This window comes from Geotrypetes seraphini, chromosome 4, assembly GCF_902459505.1.
Source record: "Geotrypetes seraphini chromosome 4, aGeoSer1.1, whole genome shotgun sequence".
Taxonomy (NCBI): domain Eukaryota; kingdom Metazoa; phylum Chordata; class Amphibia; order Gymnophiona; family Dermophiidae; genus Geotrypetes; species Geotrypetes seraphini.
The window spans coordinates 262956538-262980272 of record NC_047087.1 but is presented as its reverse complement, the minus strand read 5'-3'; the positions used below and the strand labels follow the sequence as shown (position 1 = coordinate 262980272).

General features: G+C 43.0%; 1 protein-coding gene across 6 annotated transcripts in view; it reads left to right on the top strand.

Annotated features, from left to right (window-relative positions):
• Window positions 1–23735, top strand: part of BLNK (B cell linker) — a 309255-nt gene that overhangs the window by 232511 nt on the left and 53009 nt on the right. For all 6 annotated transcript variants that reach the window (XM_033943169.1, XM_033943170.1, XM_033943171.1 and 3 more), the window contains 6 exons: window positions 1178–1271; window positions 2257–2343; window positions 6562–6587; window positions 12410–12438; window positions 15219–15320; window positions 18271–18322. In XM_033943169.1, coding sequence (XP_033799060.1) covers window positions 1178–1271; window positions 2257–2343; window positions 6562–6587; window positions 12410–12438; window positions 15219–15320; window positions 18271–18322 — 390 coding nt within the window. The remainder of the gene's footprint in view (window positions 1–1177; window positions 1272–2256; window positions 2344–6561; window positions 6588–12409; window positions 12439–15218; window positions 15321–18270; window positions 18323–23735) is intronic.

Genomic DNA, 23735 nt, shown 5'->3' with positions numbered 1-23735 from the left:
GTCCGTCTCGGGTGCAAGCCCTGAGGGGGTGCTACCGGCCTTGAAGTAATTGGCATCCGGTCCCCTCCCCCCCCCCCCCCGACATCCGGATTCCCCCCCCGGCCTCCCCGCACCATTTACCGTAGAGAAGCAGCCTGCAGCAAGATCACGATGCCAGCGATCTTTGCGCTGCTTCAGCGCTGTTTCCTCCACCGTGGTCCTGCCCCTCCTCTGATGGGTGGGAAGAAATAATGGGTCTGAAAATAGAGGAGAGGGAGAGAGATGATGGACCATGGAATGTTGCTACTCTTTGGGTTTTGACCAGGTACTAGTGATCTGGATTGGCTACCATGAGAATGGGTTACTGGGCATGATGGACCATTGGTCTGACCCAGTTAGGCTATTCTTATGTTATGTTCTCATCTGTAGGGGCCTTTGTTTTCACTTCTTATTTTAATGTATTTTTTTTCTGGGAACTTATCAGTGTTTTTTTATAATGGGAACAAAAATGGAAGAGAATTAATGTGTGTGGAATGGGGGGGATAACTAATTTCTTCAGCTAAATAAGTCAATCCACCTCAACCAGACATAGGAGAACTCACACACCATTCACACACCCTCCAACCAAAAATGTCAAAAGAAAAAAAACTGTTCGACAACCTCCTAGCCATTTGAGCTGCAACACTCGACCCCCAACTCTACAACCTATTGACCTCGACCACAGACTATAAAACCTTCAAAAAAGAAATAAAAACCCTTCTGTTCAAAAAACACATAAAACCGAACTAATACAATCAGAACTATCCCAAGCATCTACTCCATATGTACATGACATTTCAGACATAATTTATGTTATGTTATGTTTGAAATAATGGTTGCATATATGAGGTTCAATAAAAGAAAATTTTCACTGCCGTTTCATTGTTATTACAAAAAATATTTTTTTACATTGGGGGGGTGTAAAAAAATGATGGGCCCTGGGTGCCACATACCATAAGGCGGAGGTCTATTTAGAATGAAATCAAATACTGCCAGAGAAGCTACATCTGTTGCTTTTGGGGGTGGGGATGTTCTTTATTTTTTATAAGAGACAAATCTCAACAATCTTCCCTTCATTCCATGTTCTAAGCTATATTCATCTCATTTTTGTTACACAGAATTGCAAATGTTAATCGTATCAAATTCCATTCATTTTTAGGATGATTATGTTGTGCCTGTGGATGATGGGAAGGAAGATGAAGACAATAACTATATTGAGCCTACACAAGAGAGCTTACCACAGTTGAAAAAATGTAAATATTACTTTATTTTGCCATTTGCCGAAATCCCTGAACTAGGTAACTGTGCAAAGCATTTTATCCAGATATGAGTCCCTGTCACAAAGAGCCATGCTACACAAGCAGGTTAGTGAGAAGTAAATTACACTGGATATTAAGCTAAAACATACGATTTGTTTGTGAATTTTTAAAATGTATTCTTGACTGAGCACTGTATAACTGCTTGGTAAATGCGCCATAGTGCTAGTGGTCGTTATGTGCTGTGAAACGGTCATCCGGTTGATATATGCAGGATAAGAAGAACTGTCTGAGCCAGTTCTGTGATCCAGATCAATCAAGCCTAGGCATGAAACATGCCTGAAAAACTTTGACCTTGGCAATGGAAAGACGTCCAGAAAAACCCGGACATGTGCTCTTTTAGAGGACTGTCTGGGTGCCTGTATGAACTTTCCAAAACCCAGTAGTTTGTCTGGGTTTTGGAAAGCCCCAACCTCCCGGCAGCATCTGGAGGGCCTTTAAGCATGCGCAGATGATGTGTCACATAGCCACGCATGCTCGAAGACCCTCTAGACGCAACCTGGAGGTTGGAAAACGAAGATGAGGCTTAGCAGGGGCAGGGCTAGAGGTAGAATGGCGTGGGGCTGAAGTCAGAACAGGGCGTGGCTAGGGGCAAAATTGGGCTGGACTATGTGTCCGGGTTTCTCCGGAGAAACATTTTGTAACCTTAGCTGTACTCCAGTGACAGCTGTTGGGAACTGTGCCAAAGAGTTCTTTGAGATGCAGTGCCACTTGGCCTTTAACTTAGCAAAAGCCCCCACAAAGCCACGTGGGAATGCCACCTGCAGCATGGGTTTCAAAAATAGTGAAAAGGGGAATTAAATTGTTGTTTTGAGGAAGGGGAGGTCATTTATGTTAACTGCTATAATGCACTGGAATTCTTTCTTTGATCATCTTTCTGTCACTTCATTTATAAATAAGTCAAACTATGCTTTGTCTGCAGTGGTTCCTCCTGTGACTAGATCTACCAAGCCAACGCCTCCATGTCCAGCCAAATCGCCTGCTACACCTGTGACGAAATCCACTCCATGTATGAAAAATTTATTTCTGAATGTATCAGTTATATACAGTACATACATAATCACATTTTGATAGGACATACCATGAAAACAGAGAACTTGGGCACTTTGAGAACTGCTGGCTACTATCTAACTTGCTGCAGTCTTAGATTCAAGATTCTTCCAGGAGGTGGAAGATAATGAAGAACAGCAAATTTTCAAGGCCTAGTAGAGTCGCATGTAGTCTTTAAGTAAGAATCCACATACCAGAAGTGTTTCCCAAAACTGAAAAGACCCTGCTTGAGTTCAGAAATGGGAAAACCAGTTGCAGAAATCAACCAGGCCGATTCATGGTTTGGGCAGTTCTGAGGATAGACTTGGCAATGGGTAAAAAAAACATAGTAGATGATGGCAGATAAAGACCCGAATGGCCCATCCAGTCTGCCCAACCTGATTCAATCTAAATTTTTACATTTTTTCTTCTTAGCTATTTCTGGGCAAGAATCCAAAGCTTTACCCGCTACTGTGCTTGGGTTCCTACTGCCGAAATCTCTGTTAAGACTTACTCCAGCCCATCTACACCCTCCCAGCCATTGAAGCCCTCCCCAGCCCATCCTCCACAAAACGGCCATATACAGACACAGACCGTGCAAGTCTGCCCAGTACTGGCCTTAGTTCAATATTTAATATTATTTTCTGATTCTAAATCCTCTGTGTTCATCCCATGCTTCTTTGAACTCAGTCACAGTTTTACTCTCCACCATCTCTCTCGGGAGCGCATTCCAGGTATCCACTACCCTCTCCGTAAAGTAGAATTTCCTGACATTGCCCCTGAATCTACCACCCCTCAACCTCAAATTATGTCCTCTGGTTTTACCATTTTCCTTTCTCTGGAAAAGAGTTTGTTCTACGTTAATACCCTTGAAGTATTTGAACGTCTGACATGACCAACCAATTGGGGTCATTTTTCAATAATGTGGCCATAAGATAATGGCCACATTGGAGCACTAGAGAAATCTTGCAGCTCTAGATTTTTCTTTTTTTTTTTAATATATTTTTATTGTTCAAAATAACAAGAAGGAATCTGGCAAATACACAGGTATTTGCTTGTATGTTCAGCAGGAGCATCATTTTCAATACATACATACAAAAAAAGACCCGAAAAAGAGCATTCCAAGCACTTTGATTTGCATTGCTGCAGCCAGGAATATCAAAAGTTCCTGACTGCAGCAAGAAGATAGCAAACCCCATGTCTAGGGTTACCAGATTTTCCGTCTGGAAAATCCAGACCCCCCCTAGACCCGCCCCCCCCCCCCCCAAGGCCCCCCAATCCCCGCCCTGTCACATCCTGGTTCTGCCCCATCATGCCCCCGATCCCACCTCAGCCCCACCTCTAGTCCTGCCCCAGCCCCGCCCCCCTGTGCCGGGTTTTGAAAAGCCGTCCGGACCCCCGGACATGTCCTCAAAAGGATGACATGTCCAGGGAAATCCGGACATCTGGTAACCTTATCCATGTCAGGTTTGCTATCTGATTAAGAGGCAAGTGGTAGGAACAGATTCTCTTTTTCCCAGTTCCCCTGGACATCCTCAAAACTCCTCTGCCAACAATGCCAACCCTGTCCCTTATTTAAGAAATCACAGCCATACAAATAATATAATTTGGAACGTATTTGTTTTGATAAAATTTGTTTAAGAACTTCAGCCATGCAATTAATGCAATCTGATAATGTAATTCATCTGCGTCTGGCAGATCCTCTTTGCTGTAAACCGCTCTGAACTGTCAAGGTATAGCGGGTTATAAATAAATTTGAATTTGAATTCTCTTGCTGGGGGTCTCCCTAGTATCTATCAGAGGGCGAGAGTTCCAGTCCCATCAGGTGCTCAGGTACAAAATGGAACCTCCTGACCCTTAGCAGTAATCTTGCTATGCATATGAATGATTCAACATCAGACACAAGGCAACAAAAATGCCACATAAGCCATCTGTTCATTTTGTCTAGGTGGGTAATAGTATACCTAATGTGACCATATGTCCTGTTTTGAACGGGACCATCCTGTTTTTAGGTAGCCTGTCCTGTTGTCCCCAAGCACAGCTTCAGGATGCCGAAATGTCCCATTTTATGGGGTCTGCTGAAGAAACAAGTACAGTACCATAGCAAGTACAGTACCATACCCCCCCTCCACCCCCCCGGTACCTTTTTTTAATCCCGGCAGCTTCCTCCTGTCTTAATGTCTTCTGGCAGTGGCAGAACGTCCTATGCCACTCACTGAACGGCTGCCATCAGTTCTCGCGAGACTCGTGAGAAATGACGGCAGCCATTCGGTTTAGCAGTGCAGGACCAGGCAGGCATGCGAAAAGCTCATGCCTGCCTTGTGCACCACTGTGCTGCTGCCGGAAGACATCAGGACAGGAAGCAGCCGCTGGGATTTTAAAAATGTACCGGGGGGTCCAGGGTTTTGGGGGGGTCTTGACCCATCCCATTTTGAGGCAAAAAATAAATGGTCATGTTAAGTATAACCCCTACCTTGGATTTGATATCCTGCCTTTCTGTGGTACAACCAAAGTGGATTGCATTTATTATATTCAATTATTTCTTTGTCCTCCAGAGGGTTCGCAATCTAAGTTTTTGCACCTGAGGCACTGAAGGTTTAAATGACTTGCTCAGCGTCACAAGAAGCCACAGTGGGAACTGAACCCAGTTCCCCAGGTTCTCAGCCCACTGCACTTAACATTAGACTATTCCTCCCTCAAAGTAAGGTTTATTTATTTAGATTTTTATCCCATCCTCCCGAAAGCTCAGAACGGGTTACAATAAGACACTCACAGAGTAAGATGAGGATAAGAGGTTATAGACAGTAATCTACAAGGCCTATAGTTTCCTGTTCTTCTCTCACAATTTTTGTAAAGCCTTCTGCCTGGATCTACATTTTCTGGACATTTATCTTTTTAGAGTAGATGTGTGCCCAGCACAGCCTTCTCTCTGCAGTGTATTTCTCTTATTTAGGGTGCTTTGTCCATGCTCATTGCTTTCATTGTTGGTTCTCTAAGTAGGCACTGAGGTAGATTTTCAAAGAGCTGCTGAGTGGCCTAGTTAAACAGCTAACTTGCATGAATATTCAGCTACAGGTAAGTGGCTAAATTAGAGGCTGAATATCCAATTAAATCTACTACTAGTAGTAGTTATCATTTCTATAGTGCTGAAAGGCGTGCACATTTAACATTCAATGGACAGTCCCTGCTTGGAAGAGTTTACAATCTAATTTGGACAGACAGACAGGACATCTCAGGGTTGGGGAGATTCTGGTAGAAGAAATGATGCAATGGGTATAGGTATCTGACAGCAGTGAGTGGGAGTTAAGAGTTGAAAACAGTTTCAATAAAGAGGGCTTTTAGTTTGGATCTGAAAACTGCTAGAGACAGAGCACGATGAATTGACTCTGGCAGCCTGATCCAGGCATATGGCACGGCAAGAAAAAAGGGACGGAGTCTGGAGTTTGCAGTGGAGGAGAAGGGTCCAGACAAGAGGGACTTAACCGACAAACGGGGTTCAAGGGGTGGAGCATAGGGGGAGATAAGGAAGGAGAGATATTGCACTTGTAAATCATTAAGAGGAGTTTGAACTGTATTCAGAAATAGATGGGGGCCAATGAAGTGACGAGGTGGGGGATTATGTGAGCATGGTGGCTCTCGTGGAATATGAGCCGTGCAGCAACATTAAACTTCTGCATGTAGATTTAAGCATTTTTCACATTGACATAAACTGTGAGAAAACCTTTGGCAAAGTAAACCTCTTAATTGGCAAGCTCTCAATTTCACCCCGAGAAACTGCAATTATAAAAACCTTGCCCTGGAATGCCCTTATTTGGCCCCTTTTTTTGTCTGGCTGGCTACGTCCACACACAATGATTTTGTGTAGACAGATTTCAACTAGAACGGAAGCAGGGTTGCGTTTTTTTCACTGACTACATTTTTGTATTAAAAATCAATTATCACACCATAAATATTTTAAATATTAACCTCTTTTTTTCAGTTTCTCCATCAGAAATCAGTATTCCTAGGCATCATGCAACTTCCTAGTCATATCCCATAATGCACCTGGGTAATTCACATGCCCACACTCTGAAAGTTATTACTTAACCTAACTTTAATATTAAGAGTAAACATTAACTTATTAAGAGGAAATTATTTGTCTCTGAAACATTAAGAATAGATTTTTTTTATTACTAATAAAACTTTTTTTTTTTTACAGTATTATACGAAGTTCTTGATAAAGAGGTAAGCTACTTTACTTCCTAATATTCTTGTGTTCTAATCTACTTTTGAAGAAAAATTTGCTTTAAAAGAAATTACCTGAAATTAGGCCCTATATAAGAGAGAAATTTTGAAATGCATAGTGATTTGATATAGAAAATATATAACTAACAGAAAATAAAAAACATTTTGCATAAAATACTCTATATGGGAAATTGTTTATTTTGTTTATTGTTTGAGAGCTTCTATACCGCTACTATTGACTGGGGAGTCTATTCAAAGTGGTCTACATGAGCCTCTGCAAAGGCGCTACAATACATGAGCTTCTTTAAAGGTGTTATGATACAATAGCTTCTGTAGAGATGTTACCATAAGGAGTTGTGAGGTGTTACAATACATGGGCTCTATACTGAAATATACGGAGCTCTGTAGTGGTGTTACAATAAGGAGTTATTAATACCGGCATAATTATGCCATAATCCATCATCCTACTTATATGCACATATTTATACCAAATCAATCATCCTAGGTATATACACATGTAATACTAGGTTTACTATTGCAGCTAAATAGTCTATGCACTATTTTTTTTTTTTTACACACCTCTTAAGGAGGTTGGCCATTTCAACTAAATATAATCTATTTACTATATCCTTGAAAGTTCTATATCCAGGATATCTAACTAAACTAAACCTTAGGTTTTTATACCGCGCCATCTCCATGGTCGTGGAGCTCAGCACGGTTTACAGGGAATGTAATGAGAAAGGAAATCCAGGGAAAGGGTTAGATGAAGATCGGAGGGAAGAAGAAAGTTAGAGAGCTAGAAAGTCAGAGAGGAGGGAGAGTTAGATTTTAGAGAAAAGCCAGGTTTTCAGATGTTTTCGGAAGGGTTGGAGAGCACTCAGGTTCCGAAGGGGGGAGGTGAGGTTATTCCAGAGCTCGGTGAATCTGAAGAGGAGGGAAGACCCCAGTTTTCCTGGGTGGGAAATGTCTTTTAGTGAGGGGAAGGATAGTTTCGATTTTTGGGTAGGTCTGGAGGTACTACGATTCGAGGAATTCCAGGAGAGTGGGATTAATGGAGGAAGGATGCCGTGGAGGATCTTGAAAGTTAGGCTGATGCATTTGAAGTGGACTCTGGAAGTTATCGGAAGCCAGTGAAGCTTGGAAAGTAGTGGTGAGACGTGATCGAATTTACTTTTAGAAAAGATGAGCTTGGCTGCGGCATTTTGGATCCGTTGGAGTCTGTAGAGGTTTTTCTTCGTTAGGCATATGAAGATGGAATTGCAATAGTCCAGTCTGGAGAGGATGATGGATTGGACGAGAACAGCGAAATGTTTTTGATGGAAACAGGATCTTACTGACCTCAGCATGTGAAGGCTGAAATAGCATTTTTTTACCAGGGAGTTGAGGTGGTCATTGAAGGACAGTGTAGAATCAATGATGACTCCCAGGACCTTGCTGGAGAATTCGAGCTGCAGAGAGGAGCCGGAAGACAGTGGGATTGAGGGGGGTAGCTGAGCTAATTTTGGGCCAAGCCAAAGTAGTTTTGTCTTGGATTCATTCAATTTCATTTGGACGGTTTGGGCCCAAGATTGGAGGTTTGAGATACAGGAGGATATGTTCAGTGAGAGATCAGTGAGGTTCGAGTCGGTCTCGAGGAGGACAAGGATGTCATCAGCATAGGTGTAAATTGTTTCAAGGGGGGATAGATGGAGGAGTTTTAGGGAGGACATATAGATGTTGAAGAGGATAGGAGATAGAGGTGAACCTTGTGGGACTCCACAGATTGGTGTCCAGGGGGAGGATGAGGTGCCATTCATGTTAACAATGTAGGAACGGGAACGAAGGAATTTTGAGAACCATTCAAGGACAGTGGAGGTGATGCCAATCTCGGAAAGTTGGTAAAGTAGAATGTCGTGATGAACAACGTCGAAAGCGGCAGAGAGGTCAAATTGCAAGAGGACGGCGAACTTGTTGCGGGAGTGAAGTTGTTGGACCTTGGAGATTAGGGAGGTCAGTAGGAATTCGGTGCTGAAATTGGGGCGAAAGCCGTATTGGTAGGGCAAGAGGATGGAGAATTTCTCTAGGTAGGAAGAGAGTTGAGTCGATATGATTGACTCAAGCATCTTGGTTAGGAGAGGGATATTTCCTATTGGGCGATAGCTGGATGGAGTGGAAAGGTCGAGGTCAGGTTTTTTTCAATAGAGGGGTTAAGGCGATATGGCCCATTTCTGGGGAGAAAAGGCCCGAATGTAGAGCGGAGTTTAGGAGTTTGGTAATGGAAGAGATGGCTTGAGTGGGTATTTCCTCGTAGAGGTAGGAGGGGAAAGGGTCTAAAGAACAATTACAGGATTTCATTTTGAGACAGAGTTTGAGGATGGTGGAATCGGATACTTGGTCGAAGGTAGCCCAGAGTCTATCGGCTTGGATAGCGCTGGAGGCCGGTAGAGTAGGGTTGGGGTTAGTGAGCACCAGGGATTTGTAGGAGACTGCGGATGGGAAGGAGCATCGTAAGGTAGTGACCTTATCATTGAAGAAATTTGCAAGAACATCGGCTGAGGGAGAGGAGGGGAAAGAGGTGGAGTCTTTTTTGGAGGTTAGAGAGCGCCAGATTTTGAAAAGTGTAACTACTCTGGTTATTGGATCTGGAGATTTTCTCGCCATAGTAGTTCTTTCTTGCTTTTTTTAATGTAGAATTATAGTGCTTAATGTTGGCTCTCCAGGATTGTTTATCTGTAGGGGAGTTAGATTTTTTCCATTTGCGCTCCAGGGCTTGACATTTCTGCTTTAGTTCTCTATGGTAAGGGAGGTACCAGGGGGCTTTTCGAGGATAAGAGATGGATTTGGTGGAAAGGGGGGCGAGGGAGTGGTAGGTGGATTTGGAGAGGGCGGTCCAGTTTTGCCAGTTGGATTCAGGGTCTGCAGGCTTAGGAGCGGAGGAGAGTTGTTTGAGAAATTTTATCCAGAATAGGTCGCTTGAAATTTTTTTGCGAAAGGTGATGGAATTAGAGGAGAGGGGAGGGGCCCCGAGATGTGACATGAAAATGGGGATGGAGAAGGTCCCAAGGAAGTGGTCAGACCAGGGGACCTGTTCCCAGCGGGTGTCACCGGCTGAGGTTTTGTAGGCGGTAAGATCAAGGAAAGTGATAAGGTCTAGAGTGTGACCCTTTTCATGGGATGGGGATGATGAAGGGGGTGAAAAACCGAGAGAGGCGAGGAAGCTCTTCAGTTCGGTCGTATCCTTGTTGGTATTGTCGTCAAGGTGAAGATTGATGTCCCCGATGATCAAGAGCCTTTGAAATTTGAGGAAGGCGTTTGATATGGTTTCGAGAACGAGATCAGAGGATTTGTTCCAAGGGGTAGGTGGGCGATAAAGAAGTAGGATACCCAGTGGGTGAGGTTGGAGCTCGTCGTTGACCGAGGCCAGCAAGTATTCTAGAGAGGAGTGGCAGCTCTTTTCGATGAGCTGGACATCGAAGAAAGATTTGTAAATTAGTGCCAGACCGCCTCCTATTCGGTTAGTTCTGGGAGAAAACAGGCCTTGATAGCAGAGTTCATTTTGTGTGAATGTGTCATCTTCCGCGATCCAGGATTCCGTGATACATAGGAATCCCGGATCAGAATCCTCAAGAAGGTCTTTCAGGATTTGAGTCTTATTGCAAACGGATCTGGCATTGCAATAGAGTGTTGGGACTGGGGTAAGCGAGTCAGAGGCAAGGTTGGGGAGGTTGGCGGGGGGAACGGGTTTTAAGGATGTGTGGTTAACTCTTCGAGGATTTTTTTTGGAGGGATGGTTTCTGGCGCGAAGTAAAGTGGGGATTCTGAGGCCAGGACAGAAGTTGAGGTCAGTTGAGGGGTCGGGAAGGTTAGCAGAAGGAGGTTTCAGGCAGGGGGTGGTGTAGGGAGAAGAGCAGAGCAGGAGGAGAAGGAGCCAAAAAGGCGGCTTCATGGTGTTAATTTTTTTTTTTTTTTTTTGGTGGGGAGAGCTTTGTCGGGGGGAGTGCTAGGCAATATGTATCAGGAGAGGAGGAGGGTTGGCATGGAGCCCGATCCTTAGCGGAGGGTGAGCTATACTATCTAAACTAGATAAATGACAGGAGAGAGAGCTGGGTGATTTGTTAAGCTATGGGCTGGATGAACAGTGGAAGGAGGGGAAGAGTCAGAGCGGTTGGAAAGTTATACTTGATAGCAGGATAATAACGAGCAGGAATAACAGGTGGTATTTTAAACAACAGTAAATGAGGTAAGGGTAAGAACAGCTGGAGAAACACGGTGTGCTGGAAAGTAGGCAACTGGATGATATCGGAGCAGGTAGATGCTGTCCTGTAAGAGGGTTAAGTAGTGTGAGAGAGGGGGTTTGGGCCTGGCGGGGTATGTCAGAGCGACTCTTTCTGAAAGAGAAAGGATTGCTTGCAAAGTCGGCTCTCCTGTGTCGGGAGGGGGCGGAGCAGGGCTCCCACGCTCCTCTCCTTAGTGCAGGGGGTGCTGGAGGAGAAAAGAAGGCTCCGGTGAAAAGGCTGTAAAAGTTCGGCTCTCCTGTGTCGGGAGGGGGGCGGAGCAGGGCTCCCACGCTCCTCTCCTTAGTGCAGGGGGTGCCAACAGGTTCACATTTCTGTGATATGTTTAAAAAGGTTCTGCCAAATGTGAAGCTTTTTGTAAAATACTTGCTATCTAACCAAAACTGACAAGTAGACCTAAAGTTAACCAGACAACTTTGGTTAAATTTATCCGAGCAAAACCACACCCCACCTTGGGCATGCTTAAGCGTGGGTGTCTCCATAGTCATGCTAAAGAGATCTACAATGTAGGCGTCCTGCCTCAGACATTTAAAAAAAAAAAAAAGCTTCCTGATTGGCTGCCATACAGTGGTAGGACACATACCGCCACCTGCAATTGGGACAAGCATTTTGAGAATCAGGTCCTGAGTGCCTATTTTTATGTATGTACTCCCCCAAGCAAATTTTAGGGATGGGCTGGCATTTGCCATAACATGAGAAATATAAAACAGCATATACCATGCCATTGGGTGTCATTTTAAAAATAAAAAAGAGCAGATACAAACACATTTTGTGGGATGGGGTTGTTTGCTAATAGCGCACACTGTTTGCAAAGAGGGCACATTTGTTCAGAAAGAGCGCACGTTCCTTCCTAATAGTGCACGTAGGTGAGAACCATCAGGAGGAGAAGGGTATTTCTGAAAGGAGGCACACTCTGAAATAAAAATGAAGAAAAAACAAGACATAACAGAATGAAAAATTTTACAAAATAAAACCAAGAAAATTTTTGGCTGCCCATTTCTGGCAGTTTGATAAGCTCCTACTGAGCCCATAAAATGCTATTCTACGTGTTTATTTATTTATTACTTTTTTAACCAGCCTATTAACCAGGTGGAGAACAATAAAATGTGCATAATAAAAAAAAGTACAAAAAAGCAAATATAAAAAACAGACAAGATAATAAACATAATACAGTTTATATATCAGGTATAAGCCTGAATAAACAGGTGCATTTTCACTATTTTCTTAAATTCTGATATGGGAACCAGACTCCATCAATCAGCAGGAATTTCAGGCCAGACCAAATACTTAGGGCTCCTTTTACTAAGGCGCGTTAGCCGTTTTAGCGCATGCTAAATGCTAATACATCCATAGACTATAATGGACGCATTAGCGTTTAGCGCGTGATAAAGCGGCTAGCATGCCTTAATAAAAAGACCGCTTAGTTCCTTGCTTAATATGGGATTTATGTCTGGATTGGGCAAAAAGTGATTTGTTAGGAGCTCCTATAATAAAGACTAGGTATTTATTAATTTTGTTAATAATAAAACTTTAACATTTCCTTTAAAGGAAAAACCTTCACCGCCGCTACCAAACAGGTAATTGTTATTATTCTCATTATATACTATTTGGAAGCTATGGAAAATCAGTTTCGTAGTGGGAACTTGAGATTATTGAATTTCCCAATGACTCATTATTTGGCTCCATTGGAACTGCTGAAGATGTATTTGAAAGACATATTACAATACAGTGGTGCCTCGCATAACGAACGCCTCGCACAACGAACGCTGCACACAACGAACTTCATGTCTTGATTCACACAACGAACTTCGTTTCACACAACGAACTTCACACAACGAACTTCGTTTCACACAACGAACTTCGTTTCACACAACGAAGTCGCCCGAGCTGCCGATGTATTGCATCCTTCCGCGCAGGCACTGCAGGCAGTCGTTAGTCACTGCGCTTAACTGCCCTCTCTCACTGTATACAGTCGTCCTTTTAAGATAAACTCAATATTTTTTATATATCATGGCTTCTAAAAAAAGCAGGAAGGTGATTTCTGTTGAAATGAAACGGGAAATAATTAGAAGGAGTGAATGTGGGGTAAAACAGTGTGACCTCGTCAAAGAGTTTGGCCTCAGCAAGACCACCATTTTCACCATTTTGACAAATTTATCTTTTTTTATGTCATCTTAGCATATTTTATGCTGCAGAACGAATTATTTTTTTTAACATGTATTGTTATGGGAAAACGCGTTTCACATAACGAACTTTTCGCATAACAAACTTGCTCCTGGAACGAATTAAGTTCGTTGTGTGAGGCACCACTGTATTCTAATAGTTGAGAATAAACAGTATGTGTTAAAGGGTTCTATGGCAACTAAAGAAGAGGTGAGAATGGACCAAATTGTATCTGATAGTTTGGATTTGTCTCAGTTTTTTGGATCTTCTCAAGGTATAATTACTAAGGGTTCCTTTTACGAAGGCGCGGTAGCGGTTTAATGTGCGTAATAGCGCACACTAATCAGCCGGCCGTGCTAGCCGCTACCGCCTCCTCTTGAGTAGGCGGTAGTTTTCCGGCTAGTGCGGGGGTTAGCATGTGATGAAAAGTCACGTGTGTTAAAGCTGCTACCGCGGCTTTGTAAAAAGGAGCCCTAAATGGGCTACCTTGTTAGTAACCTTTGTTTTTTTCAGAAGCAGAGAAAATTTTGATTTTGAAATTATATTTTCCCAAGAAACAAGCTCTGTTTTGTGGTCAACCAATTAATATGTTTCCAGATGTAGCCAAGCAAGCTCAGTTTCATAGGAAGTAGTTCCTACAGCTTAAGGCTAAGGTCTTGGCTGTGGGGGCAACCTTTTTCCTTAAATTTCCCTGTAAATGCTTGGTCAACGATGAGAATTATATTTTTCAGGACCCGTCTCACTTGGAATCTTTTTTTTAGTCTGTTTAGTAGTACCGTATTTACCCAACGATAAGCCGCCCCACATTATAGGCCACCCCATTCTATAAGCCGCAGAAAATGGTTATTAAAAAACTGTAAGATAAGCCACCCCATGTTATTAGCATTTAATTTGGCACGTCCCTTTAGGCCTTTGCAACTCTATAGTGACATTATCACTGAACCAATGATGGCAACATTCTTAATTGACATAATTTTTTTTTGTCTACTAGACCAATGGTTCCCAACCCTGTCCTGGAGGACCATCAGGCCAATCGGGTTTTCAGGCTAGCCCTAATGAATATGCAAATCTGCTCCATGTATATGCATTAGGGCTATCCTGAAAACCCGATTGGCCTGGTGGTCCTCCAGGACAGGGTTGGGAACCACTGTACTAGACAATTCATAATTCATATGCTTTAAAATAAGTAAGTTCACAATTTGAAACTGTATCTATGAACATCGTCACTATGATTTTTTGAAATAAACTGCATTTAAATTCAATAAATAATTTGGGTACGTCGTCTTTTTGTACACTGAATTATACTTTTAGCGAATGGGTTTTCATGTTTTTAGATAGGGCGCCCCATTTAAGCAAGCTGTACCCAATACACAGGTTTGTACAATTAATGTATAAGCCACGGCCTATCGTTGGGGAAATACGGTATATGCGTTTGTGCAGGTGAATCCTTCAATGTGGACTATATGCTGTAGTTTTTCTTAAGTCATGCATTGTTATATCACATTGATTATATATAAATGATTTCTTTCATTTTCCTAATTTGCTTTGATGCATGTAATAATAAATGATATATACATTAAAAAAAAAAAGAGATCCCTGAAGGTCTAGAGTAGGAAAGGCATCATTGCTCCCTCCCCCAACGCCATCCAAGTCAATTTAAGGTTCTTTTACAAAGCCACACCAATGATTCTGGTGTGACAAATGCAATGAAGCCCTTAGGAAATGAATGGGCTTCGTTGCATTTGCTGTGCTGGGAATCACTAATGTAGCTTTGGATAAATCTCTTTAAAACATTGCCCCTTATGTTAAATGATTTTTTTTTAAAGTCATAATTAGTAAGGGAGAGGCTTTCCCTTGTCAAAGTTCTTGAATTTTTATATGATTAATAAAAGAACTAGAATTTAAAATATAAATCAAAAATGTGAAGTCTTGAACAAATAAAACTAAAAGAAATTTCTCTATAATTTTATCTGAATTTTTAATCTAATCTAGTATTTCTAGTTTAAAAAGGCGTATCTTACAATATAAGGAATTGCAGAATGTAAATGTTGCATTATAGCAGTTTGAGGAAGGCAGAGTATGAATAGAGAAAATAGGGAAGGGAGAATGTAGGTCACAAGTTCTATTATCACGGGAGGGGTGGGAGAAATGCTATTATGGTTATTCTCATGTCATTCTCTTCCCATTACTGTAGGACAACAAAGCCACTCCCTCCCAAGCCCACAATGGGATTGAATCTCCCATCCCTACCAAATCGGAATGCAATCAAAGAGTCAAGCGTCATAGACCCTCCCAGGTATTATGCAGTGCCTGAAAAAACGAGAGATGTACATCCAGGCAGATAAACAGTGATTGTATACAAACAATTTGACTGTTGGTAAATCCCTGATTTTAGTAATGGGGATAGAGGTTCTGTAGTTTAATTGTGTCTTTGCCCTGCCTGCCATCCTTCATGTGATCCTGCATTTCCCTTTGTTGCCACCCCTCACTGCCGGTGTCAGACCCTCCCCTCAAACCTCCTTTTGCACTCCTAGCTCCTTTTCTCCAGTAGACAAACGAGAAGAGGGACTCAGAGTGCACACCAAACCAGTGAGCAACAAAACAGAACTAAGGGCCTAAAAGACTGGGATAGTAGAGTTCACTTTAATCCAGTGTCTCGCAAACTTTTCCGGCCGGTGGCACACTAAATGCAGTGCCCTGGCCGGAAGACACCCGGAAATTGATGCGATGACAACGCGCATGCGTGATGTCATTGCATCAACGTCCATGCATGCGCAGAGGCCCGTCTTGCCGCGACCCTGCCATTACAAGGATCCAGGAGGTGCAGGGAGAAGAGGAGAGCCACCGGCCAGGAGGAGAGTCGCTCTCGCCGCAAGAAGCACATCCTGTAGGCAGGCAGCCGGCGTGGACGACTCTCCTCCTCGCCAGTGTGTTGCGGCACACCAGAAATCTCAGGAGGCGCACTGGTGTGCCACGACACACAGTTGGCGATACACTGCTTTAATCAAAGACCCGATATGAGCCATGTTTGGGCACAAATTTCCTGCATCATGGGTCCATACCACTTTATTCTGTCAAATAGACAGGCTCAGTGAACTCCCAAAAAGATCCTAATGGAAGAAATCTAGTCATAAAATGTAACAGCAACTTGTTTATAGTGCCTGTCTAACTGTTTGACAGAATAAAGTGGTATGGACCCCTGATGCAGACAATTTGTACTGAAACACGGTCTTTGAATAAAGTGAACTTTACTATCCCAATATTTGTGGTCCTTTGTACTGTTTTGTTGCTCAATCCTTTTCCTCCAGTGTCAGCATTAGGAAGTATAGTGCCACCATGCTATAGCTCTTCTCAGCCATGTTGTATGTCTCAGTCTGGTCCTACCCGCTCTGATATATACTTCTGGGAGAGATGCACAGTGTGGTTGAGAAGAGCTGCAGCATTGTGGCTCTGTATTTCCTAATGCTGCACCAGAGGGAAGGAACCAGGAGCTGCAAAAGGAGATTTGAAAGACTGAGGGGAGGGGGGGAGGAAGGAAAGAGTTAGATACAAGGCCAGAAGAGGAGGGGAGAGAGGGTAAGTACTGGACTGGGTCCAGAAGTGGAGATGGCTGGGCTGGAAGGGGCATCAGAGAGAGGGAGAGATGGATGGCTTACTGGAAGGGCAGAAGAAAGAGGTGGAGATAACTGAACCTGAAGGAGGGAAAGATAAAGGAAGAGATGACTGAGTGGAGGGGAGAGAGGGGGGAAAATGAAAATTTTAATGGTGGAAAATTGCCATGGAAAGACTCTGCACTGCCCCACCCATTGGTCCTACCCTGCCCTGCCCTACCTGACCCCACTCAAATTCAAGTGTCCCAGATATGGAAGCCAAAAATCTGGGAATCCTTACTTTTAAATTTAAGTGCTGGTTCACTAACATGAACTAACTTAGGATAGCTGGTAACACAGGTTAACATGTGGTATAATGCCTCAGTAGAAGTAATGGGGCTGCTATTCAGATAGGAAGCAGTTAGTTATCCACTACAATGGTACAAGATAGACTCTTGGGAGTTTCTGTTGTCTGCCTTTTTCTTCACCATTGTAGACCAGTGTTACAAGGTCTTAGTGTAATGGGTGGGCTGTAATTAGCATTCTTTTCCTTTTTGCTCATTAGGCAGTGTGCCAGAGGAGGTTCAATTAACCCAGCTGGATTTAAGAGGTTAGGGCAAGTTCTTGGAGGAAAAGTCCATAAACTGCTATTTAGGTAGATGTTGGGAAATTCTGGGGGAGTCAGCATGGAATCTTGCTACTTTTGGAATTGTGTGACCTGGATCGGCCACTGTTGGAAATTGGACTTGATGAACTTTTAGACTGACCCAGTATGGTGATGCTTACTATTTCCTCCTAGCTGCAATGGTAATGCAGGCTTCCAGCTTTGTTATCATACCCAGCTGTGAAGTGCAGGTATAGCCTATTCTCTTTGCAAATACTCCACAAGTGGTGGTGGACCAAAAAGCTTCCAAGTTGGTGACCTAGCAGAGTTGCCTTGAAATCACCACTGGCCTTAACACATAGCATGAGATAGCCCATGTTAGTGAATCAGCCCCTTAATATCTTTTCACAAACATAATAAATTGACATATTTAAATATTCTATCACTAATAATAAAACCCTAAGCGCGCATGCGCACTCCTACCTGCTTGATCCGTGCTCTGTAGCTCCGTGGCTTCGCATGCGCAGTAGAAGGAGTCAGTGGTGGTTTCTTCTGCGCATGTGGAGGCACCTTAAGCAGGGACGCACAGAGGCGACTCCCCCCCACCCCCACCCTCACTCCGTCTAACACAGCGCGGCCCGCTGTCTGGCCGGCTCCCTTACAGTCCCTTGCCAAAGTTATTTTTAAGTTTTAAGTTCAAAGCCAGCCAGAAACAAACAGAAATGCTGCTGCAAAGGGAAGTGGAGAGGGAGGGAATGCTGCTGCGGCACAGGGAAGTGGGGGGGGGGGGAGGGAAATGCTGCTGGTGAGAAAAGGGGACTGGGGCTGGAAGCTGAAAGGGAAAAGATGGGAGAAGGGGGCTGGGGGTAAAAATGGGTTTGGAGCTGGGGCTGAAAATAGGGGACATGTGAGGGAAGGAGGCTTTACTAGCACTCGTTAATGTAATGGGCTTAAATACTAGTACAGTATAAAAATGTAATTTCTTATTTTCTTCAATGCTTTGTTTTTGTTTACGTGGTGTGTTTTGATTTTTTGTTTTTTTGTTTTTTTAGAAATGTTTTGCCTCTACCTAGGAACCATTCGCAACCAAAAATAGTAAATCCTGTAAGTAAATACCAATTTAAATGTTATGCTTGAGTGCTGAAAGTATAGAATCCTTGTTTCATAAACTATATATATTAGTGAATCATCAGATAAGTTAAAGTACTGAAAGAGATTAGCCAAGCTGGATTTACTATATAGTAACATAGTAAATGACAGCAGATAAAGACCAATATGGTTCATCTAGTCTTCCTGGTAAGGTGGCTAGTTGTTACTTCCTTTGCTCTATAGAGCTTGTACTTAAACATATTTGCCTGAAAATGAATGGCAGATGTCATACACGCATCCTTCAACTGAGTATAGAGCTTGTAAATAGAAATCATCTTGAACAGATTCCTTAGATACATCTTTACCACACAAATCTTCATGCATGACCTCCCATTGAGGCCTCCTCCGCACACCTCAGTGCAGTTTGTAGTGACATTCATTGGTGACACTTGCTCCATCTCCTTCTCTTCACCTCACCACTAGGGCAGAGGTTCTTGGAGAAGTCGGTCTGCTCCTGCCAAGATGTAAAGCACTTATGTGTTGGTCACTGTCCTTGGCCCTGTGCTTGGATGAAGAGCAATATTCATAGCAAATTCTGCATTTTCTTAGCAGTTCTTTTCACTCAAGGGTTTCTCCCTGATCCCTTGACATTTCTGAAGAAGTTGTGGTTTCTTATGTATTGGACATTGTCACTATGGATTCTCTACCTTCTCTATAGTAGGGGGCTGGTCCATTGGTTGAGCTGCTGTGGGTAGCACGTCTTGTGCACAGCTATGAATTTCCTTGTAGGATTGCCATATTTTGTAACTGGTTTCTCATTCTGGAAGTAGCCCGTCTTCCCTACTTCACGTGCATCATTCTGGAAACTAGGATCGTTTCTTCTTTTTGCCAGTTTTCTGATGAAATTCATGAAGATTGTAAATGAAGGAGACCTCCCTTGATTGTCCTCTTTATATTGCATACCTATAGATGACCATTTCTCATTGATGTCCATTAGCCTCTTTAACTCCTTATTTTTTTACTCTTTTAAGGCTTCAGATATGCCATTGGTTACCAGACATTTTCTATGGTCACCAAATATATTTATGGCCATGGCTTCCTCACTAGCCCCATTATACTCTTTTTTTTCATGTTCTTACTTTGTTGCCAAACTTTTAAAGTGCTCCGTGCTAAATTTAATAATCGCTTTCCAAAGCTGCAATTTTGTTGCTGTTTAGCTCTACAGGCTATCCACAGCTGAATAACACATGAACAGTTCCCTGTAACGCTAGTGTGTAAGCACTGTTTGTCAAAATGGAGTCGCCTACTTTTTATGGCTTTGGTTTGGGGAATTTTCTTGTAGCAGCCTAAGGGCGAAACATGTCAAAATGACAGGTCTCTTCCCGATGAAATAAAGAAAAAAGACTAAACTAAGATAAGTTTTAAATTTATATAAAGATTAAGTTATTAAATTTAGCACAGAGCACTTTAAGTTTGGCAACAAAGTAAGAACATGAAAAAAAAAGAGTATAATGGGGCTAGTGAGGAAGCCATGGCCATAAATATATTTGGTGACCATAGAAAATGTCTGGTAACTAATGGCATATCTGAAGCCCTAAAAGAGTAAAAAATAAGGAGTTAAAGAGGCTAATGGACATATACATTAATGTGAATATTTTATCAATGTCTCACCTTTGACTGCAGGATATACAATTTCTCATTGATGTCATAAGGCACCTTTGCTGTAAACTTTTTTATGCCACAGCTTAGGCCTGGAATACTGATCAGCTTTGAATGCTTCCAGTTCTTGAAGGAGGTCTCCTAGATCTAGTAGCTTGTTATCTTTGCTTGTGATTATTGGAAAATTTCTGTTCTCCTCATTAATGCTTGCTGGATGGCTTCTGGGTTACCATATTGCTGCACCCTCGCCCAATATGGAATAATCACAAACTAAAAACAGAAATATGTAGACAAAAGTTAAACTGAACCGCCAAGAAACCAGACTGTGCATACAATGCAACACCACAAAAATAGTAACATGTGTCCTCTAATACTGTGCAAAATATAAAGACAGTAGATGTAAATTTGAAAAAAACTGATACATAATAATCACCACTTTACAAATTAACAAATAAAAATAAAACAAATAATGAGAAATAAGAAAATGCCATTTTATTGGACTAATCCATTTTTCAATTAGCTTTCAGAGGCCAAATCTTTTTTCAGAACAGTACTGTTATGGTATTCTGTCCTGACCTGAGGAAAAAAGGGTTTAGTCCAAAAAATTGCCTTATTTCCATTTCCTATTTATAAAATTTTATCAATACAGTTACAATACTACTTGATTCTAAGTAAAGCAACAAAAAAATCTTTCTACCTTTTGTCGTTTCTGCTTTAATCATCTTCACTTTGCTCTCTTCTTTCTATACAGTTTGTCCTCTCTCCCTTCCATGCAACATCTGCCCTCCCTTTGCCCCTTCCACCCAGCTTGTGCCCTCTCTCTCTCTCTCTCTCTACCCCTTCCATCTACTGTCCACCCTCTCTCTGCCCCTTACATTCGCTGTCCACCCTCTCTCTGCCTCTTGCATCCACTGTCCATCCTCTCTCTGTTCCATATGGCATCTTCCCTCTTTCTATGTCCTTTCAATAAACTGTATATCCTGTGCCCTTTCTCTCCTTTGTACATGATTCATTTTGGTTTCACCACCTCCCCTATGCTCTGACATCTCTCTCTTCTCCTTTCCTTCCTTCCCACTCCACCCCATGGTCTGGCATCTCTATCTCCTTCCCTTCTCTCCCCCCCATGCCCTGGCATCTCCCTCCTATCTCTCCTTCTGGCACCTCCTTTCCTTTCTTTCCCTCTGGTCTGGCATTTTGTCTCCTTTAGTTTCCCTTCCTTCCCCCCATGCCCTGGCATCTCTCTCCTCTCCTTCCGTCTCCCCCTCCCACTCCATTATCTAGCATCTCTTCTCTTCCTTCCACCTGGTTTGGCATCTGCCTCCTCCCCCTCCCCCCTGACATCTCTCTTCCCCCCCCCCGACCTCCATGGTCTGGTAGCTCCTTTCCTTTACTCCCATAGTCTTGGCATCTCTTTCCTCTTCCTTCCCTGGTGTTCCTTATCCCCACTCTCTCTCTTCCATATTTCCCTTCAGCGTCCTCAGCCCACTCTCTCTCCACTTTCCTTCAGCGCATGCACATTAAAACAAGCAAGTAATTTTATATCATTTTCGTTCTATTCATTCATAGAAATTAAAGTCTAAATAATACCAGTCGCATAACAAAACATGATTTTACAAAAATAATTCCCTGCACAGTCAAGCCTGCAAGGATTGCTAGATGTCTTTCAGCAGCTCCCCTCCCTCCCTCCCACTTACCTTCATGGCCAAGTCAAAATGATCTACCAACAATAAAATTTTAAAAACACAAAGCACACTGTACACAGAGAAAATGTTAATTATCATTTATATTCTGCGGGTTTTCAAAGAGGTCAAGGCAGATGACTTTATGCAATGTCACCTCAGTAACAACTATACAAAAATAGACAAATATACCCCCTCCCTTTTTACAAAACCCCGATAGCAGATTTTAGTGCAGGGAGCTGCGCTGAATGCCCCACGCTGTTCTCGACGCTCATAGGCTCCCTGCGTTAAAAACCGCTATTGCAGTTTAGTAAAAGGGGGCCATAGTGCAAAATATAGACAGCATATATAAATTCTCAAAACGGACACATTTTGATCACTAAATTGAAAATAAAATCATTTTTCCTACCTTTGTTTGGTAATTTCATCAGTCTCTGGTTGCACTTTATTCTTTTGACTGTGCATCCAATATTTCTTCCCTTCTTTCAGGCCTCCTGTATGCTTCCTCTCCTCCAGACCTCATTCCCTCCCCCAACTTTTACTTTCTTTCACCCTGCCCCCTTCTTTCTTTCTCTCTCCATGCCCCCTTTCCTTCTGTATGTCTGTCTTTCTCTCTCTCTCCGTGCCCCATTTCTTTCTTTCTTTCTTTTACCCTGCCCCTTCTTTCTTTCTCTCTCCATGCCCCCTTTCTTTCTCTATGTCTGTATTTCTCTCTCTCCTTGCCCCATTTCTTTCTTTCTTTCTTTGTTTCACCCTGCCCCCTTCTTTCTTTCTCTCTCCATGCCCCCTTGCCCCATTTCTTTCTTTCTTTCTTTCTTTGTTTCACCCTACCCCCTTCTTTCTTTCTCTCTCCATTCCCCCTTTCTTTCTCTATGTCTGTCTTTCTCTCTCTCATTGCCCCATTTCTTTCTTTAGTTCACCCTGCCCCCTTCTTTCTTTCTCTCTCCATGCCCCCTTTCTTTTTCTATGTCTGTCTTTCTCTCTCTCTCTTCGTGCCCCATTTGTTTGTTTCTTTCTTTCTTTCATCCTGCCCCCTTTCTTTCTTTCTGGCTCCCTGTCCCCCCCCCTTTCTTTTTTTCTCCCTGCCCTCCCCCTTGCCACCGCTGCTGGAGAATAGGATGCCACTGCCACCATCGGAAACAGACTGGCACCGAGTTCTCCCTGCTTCTCTTCCCCGCAGGGCCGACCAACTCTCACCACCTGACATCAGTTCTCTAACATCGGAGAGGATGTTCTGGGCCAGCCAGGCAGCGATTGGCTGGCCCAGAACGTCCTCTCTGATGTCAGAATTGACGTCGGGTGGCGAGAGTTGGTCGGCCCCGCAGGGAAGAGAAGTAGGGAAATCCGACCTGTTCCTTGATGGCGGCGGTGGCTTGGGGGAGGGCAGGGAGAAGGGGCACCCCTGCTGTAGACGAGCCGTGAGCCTGACCACTGCCCTAGGGAGAACACACTGGAGGGTGGCCAGCTGTGCACCCCCTAAGGGGCTTGCACCCGGGGCGGGCCGTCCCCCCCACCCCCCCCCCCCCTCCCCTATCCCCCCTTGGTATGCCACTGGAATAAATTATTATTATTATTATTATTTATATGAGCCTAGTTCCCATCTGGGTTTCCTGGCCACTACACTAACCATTAGGCTACTGTCTTAACTCCAAAACAAAAAGGGAGAACACTTTGCATCAAGTAGATTCCTTAATTATATAATAATAATAATAATAACAGTTTATATAACAGTTTATATGTCCTGTCCAAAGGGCTAAATCCTATACAGGAATGTGCTCACCAGAGGAAAGTAGTGCAAGAAAAAAAACTCCACTTAAAGGGAGCTGAGAGTCTGCTCAAATGGAACAAAAAGCCTTAGGTTTTATTGGCAGAGCTCAAGCTCAAACCACCACCTCCACATCATTGGCTAAAACACTTCTATAGAGTGACAACTCGCTGTTGAGGTTTAAAATAATTGAGGACTAAGATATTTTGCAACTGAAACCACTGTGAGTGTTTAAAGCAGTCTGTTAAAATGCTGTTTCACAGTACTAAGCCGTTTCTTCAGGGCTAATATGACCTTGCTTGAATCTTCACAGAGTGACAGTGTT